Source organism: Micropterus dolomieu, linkage group LG21 (genome assembly GCF_021292245.1).
Source record: "Micropterus dolomieu isolate WLL.071019.BEF.003 ecotype Adirondacks linkage group LG21, ASM2129224v1, whole genome shotgun sequence".
Lineage (NCBI taxonomy): Eukaryota > Metazoa > Chordata > Actinopteri > Centrarchiformes > Centrarchidae > Micropterus > Micropterus dolomieu.
Window position 1 is genome coordinate 32,127,909 of NC_060170.1, and position 14,838 is coordinate 32,142,746.

General features: G+C 45.8%; 1 protein-coding gene across 9 annotated transcripts in view; it reads left to right on the forward strand.

Annotated features, from left to right (window-relative positions):
- fbrsl1 (fibrosin-like 1) overlaps positions 1 to 14,838 on the forward strand; it is a 270,501-nt gene that overhangs the window by 104,560 nt on the left and 151,103 nt on the right. For 7 of the 9 annotated variants that reach the window (XM_046034084.1, XM_046034076.1, XM_046034083.1 and 4 more), the window contains exons 4-5: positions 6,037 to 6,138; positions 10,576 to 10,611. In XM_046034084.1, the coding sequence (XP_045890040.1) occupies positions 6,037 to 6,138; positions 10,576 to 10,611 (138 nt within the window). The remainder of the gene's footprint in view (positions 1 to 6,036; positions 6,139 to 10,575; positions 10,612 to 14,838) is intronic. The other 2 variants (XM_046034081.1, XM_046034082.1) reach the window with 1 other exon arrangement.

The window sequence follows — 14,838 nt, forward strand, 5'->3', positions numbered from 1 at the left end:
GAGAGAAATGGATATGGAACCCCAATGAGCTCATGAAGTTGTGTGTAAACAAAATTAATTATGAAGCAATATGGGGTTTTTTTTGTCTACGCAAAAGATATCATGCATTAAGTGAATTGAAATTAGCATGTATACAATGCATTCAATATATTGAATTGAATATACATATATATTTTGTCTTTTCTTCCATGCCTCCCCATTATCTTAAATACTCTTGGTGATTGAAAGGTCTGCTGAGATAATTACAGCATTGAGAGGAACAGCAGCACACACTTGAAAATGAATGAATAAATGATTCTCTCTCTTACTCACCAAAAGGTTTTGCTGACCACTAACTGCAAATGTGGCGTTTCCAGTGGCATGTACCACAATCTAAAGTTGTTGAACTGCAACTTTGAATGTGCCCTCTTTTTTTGAAAGCCTAAGTGAACGATGACATGCAAATAACCATGTCGAGTTAAACACAAATTTAAGTACAACTTCCAAAGTGAACATCATTTGAATTTTTCGTGTTAGCATGCATAAATCTTTTGCAAAATGCACTCACTGCTTTTAACGCTAATAGTGTCCACAGAAATCAAAGCTGTGTGTTTCTTGCAGAGCAACAAGAGAGGAGGAAGATCTGCATAATGTTGGCTCCAGCAACGAGGAGTAAAGCGCAGATCCACAGCATCGCTCCCTTGGTTTTTTTCCAATAACATCATTAGCATTTTGACATCATCGGCCTAATTGTTGTTGGTAGCTCTGAGAAATGAGCGCCTTGGAGTGGGAGTCGGGAGAGTGAGGAGGGGGGTGGGTTTCCGCTTTAAGGCCTTGTGCTTATCAGTGCAGGGCAGATACTGTTCCTATGGTCCTGGCTGACAGGTGAGGTGGTTGCGGTTGTCAGTGAACCCCCGGGACAAGTGCTGAGGGATGGGTTCGTATTTGGGAGCAGGTGCACCACCCTCCTCTTCTTGCGCCCTTGCTCCCCCACTCCCCCAGGAGGCATATGGTGAGAGTGATTGGAGAGACCTGGGGCCCGCAGGGAGTGTTCCTCTCCCCAGTTCATCTGTTCCAGACGGGGCCCTGCGGGACACTCAGCTTCTCCTGAGGTCCCTGTTGGCTGGGAATCAGGCCGAGTAAGCGGCTTCGCTTTCAGGTTGACTGCTTTGTTACAGTGCTGGGCGGTCTTGGTGGCCACACCAGTTAGTTTTACACTGTGCACCATTGTACGCTGCAATTTTGTGTGCAGGCCACATGCAGAATGGCTAATAGGTCACGGCCTCTAATTTGTTTGCTCGGTACCTCATTTGTACGCAAGTGTTTCTTTTAATCTGCCAACTCTTATCGTGTCCTGGTGTCATTGCTTGGATTGGAATCACCATCTTGCTTTGATTTCACAGGCTCATATTTGTGAACCAGCTTACAAATGTGATGTAGTTCTCTCTGAGTGCACTGGGAGAGAGAGTTATGGGGGCATTTTAGGCCTTGTATAATATGTGTACCGCTTTTATGTGGTCATTTATTATAAGGCGAGCTCTATGAATAATGTATGATTAAAAGGCATAATGGATACACTGGGACTCGTCAAAATAAAAGCAAAAATCCATTTGCTCTCCCTGTAGTAAATCCACTAGCTTGTCCTTGGGCTAATTTCCAACTTGGGACTTGGTGGGGGAGTGAGTGCATGTCTTGAAAGTGATTTCAAGGGAGGGAGGTGTTGGTTGTGCTGTAAAGTGAGAGGGGGGGGTAAAATGAGACATTGATGAGGAACAAAGCCAAGAACACCTCTTTCTCTTGATTCCTCCCTCCTTCATCTCACTCTATCCCACACCCTCTCTTTCTCTCCTTCCTTCTCTCCCATCTCTGTCTCTCACCATCTTAAAGCTCCTTCCCCCTGCCTCTGAGCAGCTGCCACTTCTGAGCCTGAAGAAAATGAAGGCAGATGAATCAATTTGGCCTGTGGCCCTAAAGTGCACTTGTCTGCACCCCAGCCTGGGCGGGGGGATAATGAGCCGATAGATTGAGCCGGTGCCGGAGCCCGGCACCGAGATGCCTTCGCCTGCCGCACCACCGGGCCCCCCTCACATACACACACACACACGCGCACACACACTCACACACTGCTGATGCCTCCCTGAGCTGCGGTAGCAGCTTGTCGCTGGGTTAATGGGGGTGAGGGTCCTTTGCGCAGGACACTTTTCAGAGCAAATTAGAGGAAGGATCTGTATCCGTCCTCTTCAGCCCTCCCTTCCCTGTATTGCCCCTCATCTCCTCCTCGCCCTGTGCATGGGAAGCCTGGAGAGCAGATTGGAGCATGGTAGCAGAAGAGCATCAAGGCACCTTGAAAAGAAGGGGCTGGCGGGGGGCAGGGTCCAAGATCCTTGGGTAATGAGGATTGACACTGGGACAAGGCTGAGGCACAGGCTCCCTGAGCGCTGTTGACAGGTGACGGCAGGCTAGGGAGGGTATAAGGCAGAGGGAGAATAGCTGCAGCAAGAAGAGGAAAAGCGAGGTCAGGACTAACAGTGTCTCTTATTCAAGGAGGAAAAAGGTGAGACCCCGCGCAGCCATCCGATGACCCCCTAAGCCCACTGCAAGGTGAAGCAGGGAGGATCAAAGGAGCAGGACAACAACCCATCACCCACCAGCCTCTAGCCAGCTTCCTGCTGACAGGTTACAGATTGATTGACACTGCAAGGAGAGTAAAGAAGAATTAAAGGAAAAGGAAAGTCAGCCATGCATAGCCTGAACTGATGTGAACCACTACTGTCTACTTCGATGCATTGACTAGCCCTTTCTAAGCAGGTGGGCTTTGTGTCTTCACCTAGGGTTAGAGTAGTATAAATGAGCAGACCCAAGTTGGCACTACTCAACTTGGGGGGAAATTAAGATGCTGGAGGGCCCTTTGAAGATAATTAAAGAGCACAGAGCGGGAGCCTCCAGAGAGGGACTGCAGACATGTTCAATACCGAGACTAATGGAGTTAATTTCCAGTACATTATTCATGTAAAACACAGGCCCTTATTTAGCTAAGTCTTTTCTACGTCTCTTCTATCTGTTGTCTGAAGTCAAACTGTCCCCCACACAAGTACAAATTAACCACTTGAACTTGTGTCACCTGATTAACCTTGCCCAAATACTGTTTGAGTCAAACCTTCAGTATAAACAAACTTAATCCACAAACAAAAAATAGAAACTGTAACTCCTTAAAACAGCCAGGTGGCCAAGAAATGCTCCCTCAGGAGTGCGTAGAATGCATTAAAAAGGCATTACCTCAAGCATAGGGGAAGCATTGTGACCTTGAACTGTATTACCACTTGCAACCGATCAAATCTCAGTAGAGACCATTAGCTCCACCCTCAAGCTCACTAACTTGTCCTTTAACATTAATGAGTATACAAAAAACAGCACATGAAAGCTGTACAGTTGGGAGCTTAGGGCCAATTAAACACCTCCCTAGACAGGAAATTAGTCCCTTCCTTAATCACAGGCAGTCAGGGTTGCCAATCTTTTGTCAGAGTTGGTGAATTCCTGCCTTGATCAATTGCTCTCCTGTCCCGTTGAACAGCGGCTAAGGGAACGGTCCTTGCACGCTGCATCATTAACCTAGGCGGCTAATTAGATGCTGTGCTCTGATCAATAGCCGAGTTGATTGCTGACTGGGTAATGTAGCCGCAGGCCCCAGAGGAGTCGGAAACACTTTGGGGCGCCTTCAGGAATTTGTCAGCAACACTGATGCTGGGTAAACAAAGTAATCAACAGCTGCACTTGACGGCAATGTAATGCTGACTGTACCTTGACACTCTGTGTCTGCCTCCATGCCTGGCTGCCAAGGAGGACTGCTCTCTTTGTGCTCTCCTTGAGAGAAAGAAATCAAAAAGGCCACAATCTATTTTGAGATTCAAGGAGTGATTAGGCTGACAGCTAGTCGAGAGAGGCAGAGGGAGAGGCGGGTAGAGGTGGAAGTCAAACCTGATTAGGCCCACCTGCAGATTTCTCTTCCTTCCATCTCTACACCCTGATTGCTTGGCGGCAGCTCCCTCCACTCCTCTGCCATGCTCACCACACCACACCCCACCCCCCGTCCTGTCACTGTTGACCTCAGTGCACTACTAATGCCCCTTGGCCAATCAGCATGCTTGCCCTGGCGGCAGCAGGGTAATTAAAAGGGAATTGTATCTACTTGGCATGTGAGCTGGTGGGCACGGGGGTAGACAAACATTCTCTATGCCGCCTTTCCTCCCTCCCTCTCTCCCAGCCAGGTGGCAGCGTACAGGACCTGTCAGATTAGCTGATGACCCTTTTAATTCTAGCCCAGCCGGGGGCCATAATTGATATTTACCGGGAAAGGTTAATTGTAGCAGTGATCTGCTTAAATTACAGTGGAGATCAGGAGAACGGGGCCAGCCACCACGTGCCCCACCAGGGGAGCTGCTACACGCAAACTGCTAGTCAAATGGATTACACCCTGCGGCCATCACCACTGTACTCCAAGGTGGGGAAGCAGCACGGGACACTGTGATTGGCTAATACTGCACCAGCACAGAGTCCTCCTTGCTGAGCTCGCCAACCTCCCATCTGGCTGGGAATTTGGGTGCATGCCAACTGTCTTGATGGCCTGCAATAAAACAAGCCATCCATGTTAGCATTAGGGTTACCATGATGTGGGTGGCTGAACGCAGATAGGGTGGATTTGTACTTTTAAGCTGCTGATAGCTAATATTTTTGCCAGTATTTGTATTTATGCATGACCAGAAAACAGAAGTATAATCTCGTTTACGTTGTCTTCTTTAAGTTAATGCTACATGTTTTTCCCTTTTTTTTTTTTTTCTTTTTTTTTTTTGCTGACCTCAAGGAGCAGATAGTTAGCTAATGAATGCGCCTGAGCTGTGAGGGAGAGTGGAGGGATTTTAGACAGTATTCATCCAAGGATCCTAACTCTTTACTTTATCTTACTTTTTATCAACATTATATTTTTATACTGTATGTCTGTCCGTGTCATTTGAGGGCACTATCATTATCATATGTGCAAAAAGTACAGGAACAAAATTCCATTCCTGAGTTGAACAATACTGATTGGTGGAGTTAGAGTAGAATAAAAAGAATTAGTAATGCCCTGAATCAACTGTAGTACACAGTCACAGTTGGGTATACTAGCTGCTTGCTGCTGCGTTCCTGTTGCTGGCTGGTATTAAAAGCAACAGCGGGTCGAGTTTTGGGGTTGCAGGTGTTTTGCTACAGCCAGTTCTGCTTTGCATTTAGCCAAAGCACAAACTGACGCTGAGCTGTGAGACACTACACTGACTTTGTGTTTCTCTAAAGTTAAGAATAGAAGTACCATGGCTCATTGAAAGTCAGTTGAAGCCATTGTAGTTTTGCTGTATTGTAATGCTTAGCTGCCTAACTTGTGGAGTTTGTTATAGATCCCAGTGAGTGACAGGAAATAAGATGGCATCTGAAACTTTTAATTAGTGTTCCCTGGTTCAGACATTGTTATCCTTGTTTTCCCAGTGTGATTTATTGTAGTGTCTGAACTTTGGATTTTGGATAGTTCTGGTGCTCAGTGGCTGTGTTGGGTTTGAGCTCTTGTAATTACCCCGATTAACACAAACTTTCAGTTCAGTTATAGATGATTAATATTCTGCACCAATAAAGGATTTTTCTAATGTGCCATTGTGTGTAGGTTTTATTCGTTACCTGAAAAGTCTGCAGATTCATAAGCCACTGTATGTTGTGTGTAAAAACACTCTCAGATGACATTGATAATAGAAATTTCCTGAGTTTGTTGCTTTAGAAAATTAAGGTAAGACATGATTGGTAACTTTCATCCACATTAATATGCAATGATAACATTTACAAAAATAATAGCAAACATTATGTTCACCGCGATTATGAAACACATTTAGCTTTAGGCAAGATGTTTTTCAAGAATGAAAAACTGAAAGATGACAAAATTGAAAGACTGGTGGTGGGCTTTGTTGTAATTTAAAGCCCGTGTGGTTTGCATTAAACCGGCAGTTTGAAGGTGTCCTCTTTTTGTTGTGTCCCCTACAGATCAAACCTTTGGCACTACGTCCGGTCAAAGTCAGCGAGGATGAGACGGTACAGGAGCTCAGCCGACCGCACAGGAGCAACTCCAAGGAGCAGCTTAGTGAGGTGAGTGCGACCTGAATGCGACCTTTCCCCCTTTTTACAGACCACCCGTAGAGAGCCAGGCTATCCACTTTCACAGGCCAAGTTAGGGGAACCCTGAGGTGCGATATAGAGAGTGGGCAGATGACAGCAACACTGAGGTTGAGATTAGAGGGCATCTGGTGTAGTAGCTCCTGCGGTGTCCAGCTATCACCTCATAAATCCCCTGTGCATTGTGAAAAAGACCGGTTGGCTGGCAGCACATAGACAGGAAATGATTAGGCCGGTCACACAGCATCACCTAGTTGGCCTGGTATTATTTAAAACATGGCGCGGTTAAATGTAGACATGACCTGACCAGCCAGGTGTGGGTTGATCTCACCGACCCCAGAATGGAATGAGTTAAAGAAACTGTTCCAATTATCGCTGCGTCGGCATCCATATGCCAGCCCATTTAGAGGATGAGTAGGTGGCAAAGGAAAATGGAGGCCAGGCATTGGTTCAGCATAAGGGATGAAATAATGCAATTTAGATACAGGGGAAGTAATGAGAATTTATGCAAAATCCCAAGCGGCTCATTTTAAATGAATGTAGAAATATGCCTCCTAACTAATGCCTGTCAAGCAGGCCTCCCAAACCTAACTAAATTTAATCAGACTGCTCATTTAGCTGACGAAAGCAGGAGAAGAGAGAGAGGGAAAGAAGAGGAAGGAAAATATGCAGCTTTCTTTTCCAGCAGCGGTAAAATGATGGAAAGAAAAAGATTTTAATGAACTTATTAAATACATTGTTCCAAGCTATTCAGCATTCCAATTGAAAATCTAGCCTGATGAAGAAAAAAAAATCACCCTGGCCAACTTTTCCCATGTTCACCCTCTTTTCTCTAAGCCTCGCTGCTCTTTTTCTCTCGTGCGCTGTCCCCCCCTCTTCCCCTTGTACTGTTTCTCTTGAATTTGTGTAAAAGGCTGTCTTTTAATGAAAAAGTCAGGAGGAAGAGGCGGGTTTGTCAGATAAAAGACCGAAGCCGGTTGACAGCTCTGACAGGGATATACGACATGCACCGAGAAAGAGGGGGGCTTGGATGAGGGGGGGGGGTAGAGTGAGGGTGGAAATGCTGGTGGTTGCGGTGAGGGTGTTGGGGGGGGCGGGGGGGGGGGGGGGGGGGGGGGGGGGGGGGGGGGGGGGGGGGGGGGGGGGGGGGGGGGGGGGGGGGGGGGGGGGGGGGGGGGCACTGTTGAAAATTGCTCGCTGTAATCGCCGACGGTGTTAGATGTGGCATGTCTCTCTAATCTGCTGCCAAATAAATCATGCACAGACACTGATTGTTGTAGCCACAGCATCCATATCTATCCATCTCGCTCCCTCTGCCTGTCTTTACCTTTCTCTTTTTGTCTGTGTGTCTGTCCTACTTGCTGTTGTATTTCACTCAGTAAGGGCCTGGACATAACACAAAGCGAGATTCCTCACCAAACACCTCCCCATGTATTTTTCCAGCCCCATGAAATCTCCACCACCGCATTGAGAGCACTGCTAATTTTCGTAAAACACGCTCCACCACATCAAAGTGGCTCTCCAGCTTTACGAGCTCTTAACTAATGATGCTGCGTCTGCAACGTGTAAAATGGATTTCTCTTGTCTTACCGCCAAAGGAAATAGAGACAAATGCGACATGTGGACGTGCCCGCCTGTAAAAACAGTCATGCATCAATTTGGAAGCAGGGGGTAAAAACATTTGCAGGGGATGCTGTTTGTTCATTGCCATGGTTGGGTCTTTATCTGTTTATTTTGACTAGGTAATTGTGCCTGCGGTGCAGCGGGGCCCCGGCACTAAGCCACACAGGGATTAGGGAAATATGAGGTGTTGGAGGGGGTGGGTTCCACTGCATCTGTGTCCTGCGGAGGATAGGGCTGCAGCTGTGGTGCTGTCAGAGTATCACCCTCCTGAATCCACCCACACCCACCCACATGCACCCAAAACTACCCAACTACCTGATCTTCCTGCCACGGAGGGCATGTTTGCATCCCTTTCCTCATCATGCTCCAACAAGCTCTGACTGGCCGCCCCTTGGCCTCCCTGCAACGACATAAACCAATAGTCTGGGTTGGGAGAAGATGGACTGGACCCTCCCCTCTTGTCGCCATGTTTTTCTTTTTTCTTTCTTTCTTTTTTTTTGTAAGGAGAGTGGAGGAGGGGGCATGGAAATGGGGAGAGGATTAGGGGGCGGATTTAGCAACATTTCTCTTCTCCGGGCTGTTTAGTTAACCCTTAAATGCCACCAGCATCCGCCCCATCCCTCTCGCCACCAACCACCGTAACCACCACTTACACACACACACACACACACGCGCACACACCCACACACACACACACACACACACACTCATCCTCCTCCCTCCCCCACACTCCCTCTCTGGGGCGGGTTCTTAAATCCTTTTGAAGTCCTAAGCGCTGCAGAAATCCATTGAGAGCCATGTATAATGGCTTTTAAGAGAGAGTGTTTAGCTGGATGCCGACCCTATGGCTTATGAACCGCTGGCGTTTTAATGGATCCCCCTTTCCCTCCCCTCTTTTCCTCCTTTCACTGGCACTAAATCCAATGGATTGTCCCTCATTATCATTTAAATAAGCCCTTCTTTCTGCTCAGAATGCTCCAAGTTGAATGAACTCTACATAGTAAGGCTAATTCCAAATGGCCTTGGCCTTCTAGCACCTATGCGCCCACACAAACACGTACACTTACGCACATTTTTAAGTGCATTCACAACATGAACACACACAGACAACAAATCTTTTTCTCATTGGAACACACTTTTGGCCCTTTTGTATCCACAGATTTTGCCTTCTGTGCAGTTCTTCCTTTCTTTTGGCCTCCTCTCTCGTTGCAGTAGTGATGGGAGTAGAGAGGTTGAGCAGAGCGGGAATAGCCTTTTGATTCCTGCAGTGCCTGCTTTCCGGTTCGCGGCGGGACTCCTCCCTAATCGTCACCACAGGAGCTGTCCTGCGAATCAGAGGGGCACATAGGCGTTGATGAGGGCTGAGGCCTAGAGCAGGTGTGGAAGAATGGATGAGGGGTACTGGGAGGGTGCAAAACAAGGGAGGCAGTGGTGGTGAAGGTGTGGGGGAGGTTGTTTGGATTGAAGGTGGACCTATGGATGAAATTGGTCTAGCAGAAAAGTCCCCTCCAGAGACCGTGGGAGGGGGGGGAGGGGGGGGGAGAAATTGCCAATCTAGACAGAGGAATAAAAGAAGTGAAAAGTGGAAGTGGAGGGAGGGATTTGGAGATTGGTATTCGTGCTGGGCGCTGACAGACAGAGAGCCAGGGAACAGAACAAAACCTTGCCTCTTCTGTCTCCATCCTGCTCTTGTTCAGCATTTAGAGGACTGCATTAGAAAACACAGGAGGAGTTTGATGTGCCAAAACACCTCACTAAATGCATGAAGAGATATGAGTACAAAGGGAGCTGATATAGCATAAAAAAAAGATCCCACAAATTAATGACAACGGTATTTAATGATGGACAGTGTATATTGTAAAGTAAATGTTAAACATGATATAGTGTATTTTTGGCTGTAAAGGATATAAAGCATTGCGGAAATGATCTCTTTTTTTTGCAAGCACTATATTGGCATTATATATATTTTGAAATATCTGCTCAGCTATCCAAAGAAATCCTGTTGATTCTACTTTTCATTGCAAAGCTAATACTTGGAAAATGATAAAAATGGAATAAGGAGAGAAGCCAACACCTTCGGGCTAGCAGGGTACCTGTGTTGTTACTCGCTCTCAAAACAACAATTTCTATATCAAGGTGTGTTTTATCATTTTATCTACTGATGCGAGTGATGGATCCACTCCCATGTGTCTATCAATGTCAGATGACACTCCTGAAGGCACAAGCAGGTGAATTTAAACTAATAAATGGTGACATTTAATCTTGACCTGCACTGCAACACAGCACTTGTCTTATAAAACCATCAGAAGCATGAATCATTTTGTCTACAAGAAGTCAGCAGGCAAAGATTAGAACATGTCATTAACCATGCAGTTGTCTCATAAAGTATCCAAGGTATCCCAGAGTTCCCTTTTTAAGTAAAGCATGTACAACTCTCACTGTGCTTGAAATACATTTACACAACCATAGAGTGACTATTGTGCACCATTTTAATTAGAAGTTTACCAAATAATTAAGGTTTTCCACAGTGTATTTCTGACAGCTGACAACAATTAAGTCTCTCAGCAGGACGTGAACGAGGGTTTTTTAGAGCTGCTGCCGCTCAGCTACCCCCATGGTGGAGGCCAGAGTGTATGGGAGTGATGTGTGCGGGCGTGGGCTACATGGCGGGGCGGGTAAAAGGTTAACGTGAATATTGATATTAAAGCGGCGCTGCTTCATCATGTCTGTGTCAGCGAGTGAAACGCTCCTTAAAGGTCATCCCTGTTCTCCTCTCTCTCCCTACAGAGTTCCACTCACTCGCTGTCAGGCCGTGGCTACTCGGTAAGTGGCATTTTCATGCTTCATAGCTTTACGGCAGAATTACAATCTCCAACGACCCGCTTTATGGCCCTGGCGCTCGACATTTTAATTATGTTAAATAGAGTAATGGAGAAATCATGATATTAGGAACATTAATTCTGGCTGACTGACTGATTAAATTGCGGGAAGGTGTCCTGAACTACCTTGGCAAAAAGAGCCTCGTTTTATTGGCATCGATCAGCGCCGTTCGCCGGTGCTGCAATTTGGCTGTCAGAGTTTTATGTCTTCCTCCAGTGACTGTCAGCGGAGGATCCTTTTGCTCACATATATGACAATATGCCTAAAAGCCTTTTAACGGCTCCCGTATCTATGCAATAAATACAATTTCACACTACAGCAGAAATGCATTTACATTTACACCTTCAGGAAGATCTGTAGCAGTTAAACATGTCTCATGAATTGTTGGAAGGAACTGACATTAATAGGAGTCGTTGAGATGTTTTTTGTCATAGAATACGTAGAGTGTTGTTCAAGGTAAATGTGCCCAAGGAATATTTAGGGATGGTCTTGGAAAATGTCAACCCAATCCTTTCAAACATACACCAGCTCACAAATCACAGATTGTCAGAGCAGGACTATTTTTATCCCTTGAAAGCATCTGTTGCCTTGCCCCAGTGCGTTTTCGAACCGTAAATTTGTGCTCTTCCCCTCCCATTGTTTCAATGATGTGTCTAGTCTCTCGGTAATAGAGACAGCGGTCGTCCTTTATGTCCTTTGCTTTAAGGGGAACTCATAAGAGGAACATTCTTTAAAGTGTGCTACTTTTAGCTGATGAGTGGCATATGGCAGTTCTTATTGTAGCTTGGAAGCAATCATCCCGACAAACAACATAACTATAAATGGTTTGTCATCGTTAATCTGCCTCAAAGGACTGCAGTTAAAGCACTGAACAAAGCTTAACTTCAAAAGACCTTGATCTCTGTGAGATCTTTTTTTAAAATTTTGTTTTAATAGAACATGTCACATTCCTATTCCCCAGCGGCTGTATACTCACAGATGGATGAAAACAAACAAGACCTTCCAAAAAAGCTTGTGGAGCCCTTTGGCTCGAGCTGTCAGTTTGAGTCGGCAGGGAACGAGGCCTTCTCTTTATCTGAAAGGATGAAGGGGGGATTCAGAGAGAGAGAGAGGGCAGAAATGTAGGTAGAGAGAGCTTGGTGGTGGTGGTGGTGTGGGAGCCGGGGCATTGTGCAAGCGTCCAGTAACGAGGGCAGGAAGTTTTACGTTGTCTGGCTCCCCTCTCTGGCTATCCGATGGTGCTATCTGCAGCGTTTGTAGCCTCTGGGCACCTCCTGGGTGCTGAGCTCTGACTTTCAATCTGCTCTGCTGCCGGGCCCGCTTGATTTCTGGGGTCTCCTTATCTGTAAGTGCTTCAGGCTTTACAGTATGATGGTTTCGAAGGGAGGGGGGCATGGGGTGTGGGGTCGGGGGGGCTCCAGGGAACTGCCAGAAAGAGACTGAGTGGGTATGGGAGGAGGAGTATGATGAGGAGAAGGCCCGGGGCTGGATAGAGCATTGTGGCTGGAGGAATAGAAAGAGAGAGGCTATGTATGTGGGTGGAGGGCTGTTTGTGAGGTGAGGAGAGGATGTGGGAGGGTCATCGAGGCGGGAACACAGGCGTAGGCAGCGCCACTGGCCATCATTAGCATGGACAGGGCTTGCTGCTGGTTGGCCCCTGGCACTGATCACGATCTACTGCTCTTCCTCTCTACAAAAAAATCGAGCTGGTGGATGGGGGCTGGTTATCTGTCACAGGGCACTAAGAGTTTCTGACAGTTTGTTGTCTACTGGGAGATAACGCCTCTTCTTGCTCATGCTTCCATATGTCTCCCTTCTTATGTTGCCTGCAAGGCTTCAATGGCCTCATTTGAATAAAGGACATTTCTGGGCTTTAGTGCCAGACTGGTGAAAAAGGGAAATAAGAGCCACCAAAATGGAGTGTTTTGGACACAGCAAATACCTTAATACTGCGTTAAAATAATGTTACATACAGAACACACTGTCTTGTCTGCTGGTTTCTTTTATCCAACTATGTTTTTGCTCATTAAAAACACTGCACACATTCTGCATACACGTGACGTATGTCCTTGTCATTCTATTGTATTTTGTCTCGTTTATTTTTCTTCACTTCATTCTTTGTTAAAAGACAAAGCTAAAAGAAAACTGAAAAAGTAACAGCTAATATTTCTTTGCTTACTGCATGTTAATTGAATCCATTTCTTTTTTTTTTTTTAGAATTGATAGTGCTTCCAAGTTGTTTCTAGTGGATTGTAAACGTTATGGTATAAATTATAAGAGTTTCTGCAGGCTGGTGCAAATATTCGCTAAAATTAAGCTGCTCATGGCTGATAATTTCAGTACTTTGACATTTGAGGATTTTAGTGGCAAATGATTGCTGAAAAATACATGGTTGTTTTTCCCAATTTGCCTGACAGGCATTTACATGTTTGCTAAAAATACTAGCCAAATATACAACATATACTGCCGTACATAATTCAACACAGCATACTAATAAACCCATATGTAAATGAAAACATAAGAATACACAAAAAACACTCATATAAAACATAAAAAAAACAAGGTAAAAACAGAAATATACATTAAAATCTTATAGATTGTTATTCCATGCCAGTATCCATCCTCTGTCTCCACTTGGTAGCGTAACAACAAACTACCCTGATTTGTTTATTGATCTAAACACTGTGTTTATCCAGGTGATGACATTGTTAGGCACCCCACCCCCAGAACCCCCCTTAATATCAAATTCAAGGGTGAGGGCTAATCTCTGGACCGTTGAGTCCAGCAGCGATATGTAGCAGCAGGTCTGAGACTCGCTATCTCGCTCTCTGTGGAAGACTGGAAATGGAATTGTTTATCAGGCCGACTCTCCTGTCTGCTTTGTGCAGGCTTCATTATAGCCTCAGCTATGTTTGGGAGACAATATCTGTAGCTTGTTTCCTGCGCTGCTACCTGCTTGTTGTTCCACTGGAGATGGGCCTGGGCTCTGGCGATTTATCATCCTCTCTGAGGGGCTTCTTGATAAAGAACCCAACATCCCCCTCTGTGCCTGGGAGATATGGGCTGCAAGAGACAAGAAAATGTCAAAGACTCTCACTGCAACTATCTGCCCATCCTGTCACTACCCCTGGGCTGGATATACTGTATAGAGGAGGAGACGTTTTAGCTAAGCGAAAAAGACAACAGACCTCCCTTTCCTTTCAGATGAAGTGACTGAGCTTCAGTCTCCCACCTCCCATCTTTTAAAACCACCCCAAGGCCAACTTACGGCTCATGTTTTCACGCACGATAAAAGCATAGAGCTTTGTCTGTGACAGTATAATCTGACTAGTCTGCTTTGGGAGGGTTTATCTCTGCGATGTCAGAGAGTAAAACCTTAGCCGGAGTGTTTGGGTTGAGTGAGAGTGCTCGGAGCTCTCAGACACACCCATTTTTCATTTCTCTGCTCGGGTTGTCATAATCATATTTAACGCTAAATGAGTCTACACTCTAAAACAGAGCAGTCTCAGAGTGATTTGTGCATTCTTAAACAGCCTTGTTTTAATTGATTTGGCATTCACGACCTCCACATTGTGGCAAATACACTTCCCTATCTGAGTGACAAGGCTTTTTTACAAGATCCTTATCGAATACAAGGATTATGTCACTTAATTATAATAGAAGCCATTAAAAGCTTCACGCTTTATTTAACAAAACGACACAGATTCACTGGATTAAATGCTAAACACAGCGATTGACTGGAAATTGAGTGTAAATTATATCTTAGGCTAGAATAATTTTTGCAACAAGATGTCGCAATACGGAGCTTAAACAAAAAGCCATGGCTTCTTCTCCTACAGTATGATTTATGAAATTTCTTAACTTCTCTCTGTGAGTATCTCTGTGATTCTCTCCGTCTGTCTGCCTCTCTCTGTATCTTGTGCTCTGCTTACTTTTCCGTAGGGTGTGCAGGTGTCTCCATACCGCTGGCTCTGCACATGGTGAAAATTAGTGAAGGAAACTAAGAGCCCAGCAGGAGTGGGCTGGGGCGCTGACATTGTCCTGGCCTTGGGGTGGGGCACTGCTTGTCAGGGGCCTCTCTATGAGGGCTGTCCGCCTTGAAAAACCTATTTGTTTATCACCGTGTGCGGTCCGGCTTCAGATCCTGGGCCCTGCTGATCTCGGCGCACC